Genomic DNA, 4861 nt, shown 5'->3' on the forward strand with positions numbered 1-4861 from the left:
CTCCACACAACCCCCCCGTCTCGCCAAAACTTTCAAGCTTGACTCACTTGAACTTCTCTGTTGTTGCCATAGTAGCCAGATTCTGCCCTACCGACGGGAACACAAGGTAAACAAGTTCAGCCGATCAAAGACCATCGGGGGACCCCCTCCGTTAGTCAGTGTCTACGTACTGGTGGTGGTCGAACCCAGCAATCTCGCAGATTATTGCTGATCCCGCTGCACTACACGTGTGTAGCCACGCCCAATGCGCTTCTCAATAGGAGTAATTGTCGAATGTACGCTTGCTAATTACTTCAATCTGGTGTACCCTATGCAAACTTTGAGCAACACAATTGCATTTTCCAACGCCAATCTGGCTCGACAGTAGCAGAGAACGATTCAACCAAGGGATCGGTTTATCTGGATCTGGATTCGCTGGCCGTGGCACTTGGATCTCGATCGGGGCTATATTGGCCATAGGATGCAAAGGAAGGTTACGTTGATACCCCACTGAATTTCGGTCGATTTGATATGAGGCGTCGCTGTTTTGATGAAATAATGTCTTGTATGGCATCCGCAGATGCTGGTGTTGACAAAGATCCTTGGAAACCTATTCGTCTTTTTGTTGACGGCTTCAATGAAAGGCGAACACATGTTGTTTCCCCTGGTAACATCCTCTGTGTCGACGAGTGCATGAGTATTCGGAAAGGGCGGGAGAATAGATACGGTCACGACGGCCTTCCTTACAATACGAAGATAGCACGTAAGCCTGAGGGCAAAGGTACTGAGCTCACGTCAATTGCAGATGGTGAAAGTGGTGTTTCATTTGGGCTCGAGCTAGTTGAAGGTGCACCGCGTCAGCGCGCTAAACCGTATGCTCGTAAAAACGGAGAAGGGAACAGCCCTTGTACTTTGGCTAGCTGAACCATACAAAGAAACAGGCCGCACTATAGTTGCCGATGGTGCCTTTGCCTCAGTAAAGACTCTTATTGAACTCGATGACCATTTAGGCTTATTTTATGGGAATCGTCAAAACAACTACTGTTCAGTATCCAAAAAAAAAAAAACACGTCAAGCAGTGGTTCGATTCGTCTCCACCTCGTGGGTCGTTCACGGTGGTTTCGTGCACAACCAAACACAACAAACAAATAGATGCATTATGCTGGGCAGTATCGAAAGCCAATATCGATTATATCTAACAAAGGAACGGCGCTGCCTGGAACTGATGCCATTTGATCTTGTCATCGCTGATTCAACGAGATGGTATAGTGGAAACTTTGCGCTACGAAAAAAGAATCAATCGTTCCGAAATGATAGAGCTGTTCTTTTCAAGTTCCAAACAGTTGACGTGCACGGCCACTACCGTCAAGGCATCCTGGCATTGCAGCGACATAAATATCACAAGAAACTAGACTCACCGATTGTTTAGCACGATATGGTGATCGTGGATAATTACCTAGCGCACAGCCACAATGTGATCCATGGAGCATCACTAGATTTTAGTGATTTTGTTTCTCAGTTGGCCATACCAGCTCACCAACAACGGGCTTTCAGCATCTAGGACTAGGCGCAGCGGGTGTCAACAATGGATTTGATTGTAGTACCTCGACGAGCTCAACTCTCACCACGTTAAGGCTCTCATTGATTTTCCTCACCAGCTCAAGAATGAGGTTCGCCAGCACAGCGGCTCTGTGGTGAACGCAGCACGAAGGATTCATTTCTACTGTGTAAAGTGCTCTGCCCCAGAGCGCCGTGTATTCTTCTATATCTATGGACCAAACGCCGGCCGGATGCCATAGCGTTCACCTCGCCAAAGCGTCAACCTGACCTTTTTACACCTTCCGTATGTTATGCAAACCCCACATACTAATCTATCTGTCGATCTCATACTCGTATGATCAAATCCTTGCTACTCGTATGAATTCGACCTGGAGGATAAAGGTTAACACTAGAAATAATATTGTCTCGTGTGACTTAGGCTCGCCGTTTAGAACCCCAAGCTGATGGAAAGTGGTTGCGAGGGGTACCTCAATATTAGCGATCGTTCTATGAAAATACTATCTCATATCTGCCACACCGTCAACACATGATTTTTACATTGAGCATAACTAGAAGGTACAAACAATGTTTACTCACCGAGAAATTATCGTTTTCCCAGCTTGCATCAGACTCTACCCCGGCGCTCCTGGAAAACCTTTTCGCATGAACTTATTCGCAATTCAGAAAGGTATTTAGTTTCGCCCCAAACCGATTAATTCAAATGTAGCATATAAGCTTGAAAGCAGGAAAACACACAACAAACGGGTCATGAGCATTTTTCTCCTTCGTTCCAACACTGCAAATAGGGCAAGTGGACTTGATTAGCCCAATGAGTTAGGCTCGCTGGAATCCCCTACTTGTCTGCCCTCTCATGAAATAAACCTTATCAAAGGTGGAAAACCCATCCTATGAGGACATTCTACTCGCTAATCAAGTCCGTTGGAAGAGAATTATTTTCCCCATGCAGCCTGGCTACGTCTTCGTGAGTTCTTGTCCTGGACTCTGAGTTCTGGTGGGCTGAACGGCGAATGGCTGGGATTCTCCGTTCTGTCGCGGTTCGGAAGCCCATGGTTCAGCTCGGTTCCCTCGTACTTAACCGACCACTTTCCCCTTCGTTCCAACACTGCAAATGGGGCAAGTAGACTTGATTAGCTCAATGATGTAGGCTCGCTGGAATCCCCCTCAAGTTGTATGGAGTTTGGTTCATGGAACTCCCAGGTCGAAGCCTTGATCATACTGCTTGCCACGTCTCGAATCATGCCCGGCTTGAGCCTAGTGTACACGATGAAGCACCAACTCGACCATCGTCCCATCAGTCGAATCACGAGGTCGCTCTTGCCTGCTGCCAGTAAGGCACAGGCGCCTCCAATACGAAGCGAGTGTGATGAATAGTCTTTTGGATTAAGACCCAAGCCCGGGGCTGTGCCCTTGATTAGCTGGCTGACGCGTAGTTTCTTGGTCGTCTCGCCTGGCGAGACTGATGTGATGTATGGCCCCAGCTTCACGCCTTCGTTAACCCACTTCGCGCTGACACGTAGACAGCCCTGGGCTGCTGCCCTGGGCATAACGTTGGGTCCTTTGATCGATAATGCTGATAGTCGAGCCTTGTCCGACTCGGTCTCCCTTGCGCGATTCGAACCGTATTTCCACCGACGTAGCGTTGGTGGCCTAAGGGCCTACCGGGTCACCATGCTAGTCCAGTAACTTCACGTTGCTAGCCTTGATGCAAGACACGTGACCACGTTGTGAACTTCCCCTCATGCCTGCCATCAGATCCAAACACGAGTTTCACACCATCTCTGAGACGCTTCTCGGCCTTCTGAAGGCGGTCCCCAATATCGACCTCAACGAGAACAATATCGTCAACCCACTGGAAGATCCAGAACGGTTCTATAAGCCAGCACGATGGATGACCCTGTTCGTTGATAATGTCGGACCGCCTTCCCGAAAACGGCGAAGAACCATGGTGACGCAGTCCAGCCACAGACGGCCATTCCGGAAACAATGCCATGGTTGGAGAGAGGTAATTTGCCCCCAAACGCGGACGCATGGCGAGCGTGAACTGGGACGTGAAGAAAGGCGTCCGCGATATCCGCGACCATGGCGTAAATAGCACACCCCGGGAACCGGCGATCTCGGATCCGGACCGCAATCGACAGAATGGGATCCCAGGTGGCATCTGGAGATAACGTGGAGTCCGTAAAACCGTTGGCCGAATGGCCGCTTGGAGCGGACAGATCATGAATGATCTGGCCATCAAGGTGGAGGGGTTTGTCTTTCTTCGGGACCGAAGCGAACGCGCTCGAATGGAAGAGAGAGTGTCCTGGACCAACGCGGCAATCGAAGCGAGAAGGCAGCGACCTTTGTAAGAGCGCTGTCCAAATAGAAAACCAATTATTTTTTCCCGCCTATTTTTTTCTTGTGAAGTAGCGTTAGGAAAAACGTGGTGGCCAAAGTACCTCATTATGAAGCGGCGAAAAAGAATAGGTTCGGCGCCTCATTTTTTAGAGCAGATACCGCTTTATTAAGTTGAAGATCGAGTGCGGAGTGATGGAGGAGTTAGCACGCTTGGGAGATGGCGCGCTGCTGGCGATAGGCGGCGCAGATGACGCGCAGCCGATGGACGTCGATGAAGGTATGTATGGGCCTGCATGCTAGCGGTGCAAGAGCGGCATTAACGGAAGCGGTGTGCTGCAGAAGCAAACGATTACGACGATGATTTGATAGAGGAAGAAATGTTGGCGCTGTGCATGCTGATGAACATCCTGCTGATGGTGTCCCTGAGCCAATTGGACGGAAGATCAATTCAAGGGCCTATTCAGGAGCACGTTGTCATTCAAACAGACTTTTTTCCCAAGCTGAAAGCGCGGCGTTCTCCTACCGCCTACAAGAAGACGTTGCGGTGCCTGTCAGATTCCATTGATGGGCTAGTTCGACTACTGAAGTCATTATACTATCGCAAATACGGTCTCCCAGGGCAAAACACACCGTATCATTTCGATTTCGGGCTTGCAGCGCTATTGGCATACTACGGGAATGGCTGTGGTATTGACGGGGATGGAATTGTTGGAGCTGCAGCACAGTTAGGGATGTCAAGGACCGTTGCCGGCGTCTATATCAAACGGCTAGAGGGCATTCTCTATGAAATGATGCCAGACGTCATCTATTTCGCAGCCCCGACAGCACTAGAGGAATGGCAGGAACTGGTGGAAGGCTTTGTTGAACGTAGAAGTAATTTTCCTGATGTCGCGTGCATCTTTGATGAAACAATCATTATAACGAGACGCCCGCGCGATCACATGGTATGCGGCTGGTTTGATATCTTGTCTGACGCTAACATGTA

At 49.3% G+C, this 4861-nt stretch overlaps 3 protein-coding genes across 3 annotated transcripts; 1 reads left to right on the top strand and 2 right to left on the bottom strand.

Moving 5' to 3' along the window:
* Nucleotides 1-2666: 2666 nt before the first annotated feature.
* Nucleotides 2667-3083, bottom strand: PPTG_17227 (hypothetical protein; the record flags this gene model as incomplete). Its single annotated transcript, XM_008914943.1, has 1 exon — nucleotides 2667-3083. The coding sequence occupies one exon, from the start codon at nucleotides 3081-3083 to the stop codon at nucleotides 2667-2669; it is 417 nt and encodes a 138-aa protein (XP_008913191.1).
* Nucleotides 3084-3232: 149 nt separating this feature from the next.
* PPTG_17228 (hypothetical protein) lies at nucleotides 3233-3775 on the bottom strand (the record flags this gene model as incomplete). The annotated part of the gene is made up of 1 exon (XM_008914944.1): nucleotides 3233-3775. The coding sequence occupies one exon, from the start codon at nucleotides 3773-3775 to the stop codon at nucleotides 3233-3235; it is 543 nt and encodes a 180-aa protein (XP_008913192.1).
* Nucleotides 3776-4068: 293 nt separating this feature from the next.
* On the top strand, nucleotides 4069-4605 carry PPTG_17229 (hypothetical protein; the record flags this gene model as incomplete). Its single annotated transcript, XM_008914945.1, has 3 exons — nucleotides 4069-4153; nucleotides 4216-4448; nucleotides 4534-4605. 3 exons carry the CDS (start codon nucleotides 4069-4071, stop codon nucleotides 4603-4605), a joined length of 390 nt encoding a protein of 129 aa, XP_008913193.1.
* Between the last annotated feature and the right edge of the window lie 256 nt (nucleotides 4606-4861).

This window comes from Phytophthora parasitica, assembly GCF_000247585.1.
Source record: "Phytophthora parasitica INRA-310 unplaced genomic scaffold supercont2.65, whole genome shotgun sequence".
Taxonomy (NCBI): Eukaryota; Oomycota; class Peronosporomycetes; order Peronosporales; family Peronosporaceae; genus Phytophthora; species Phytophthora nicotianae.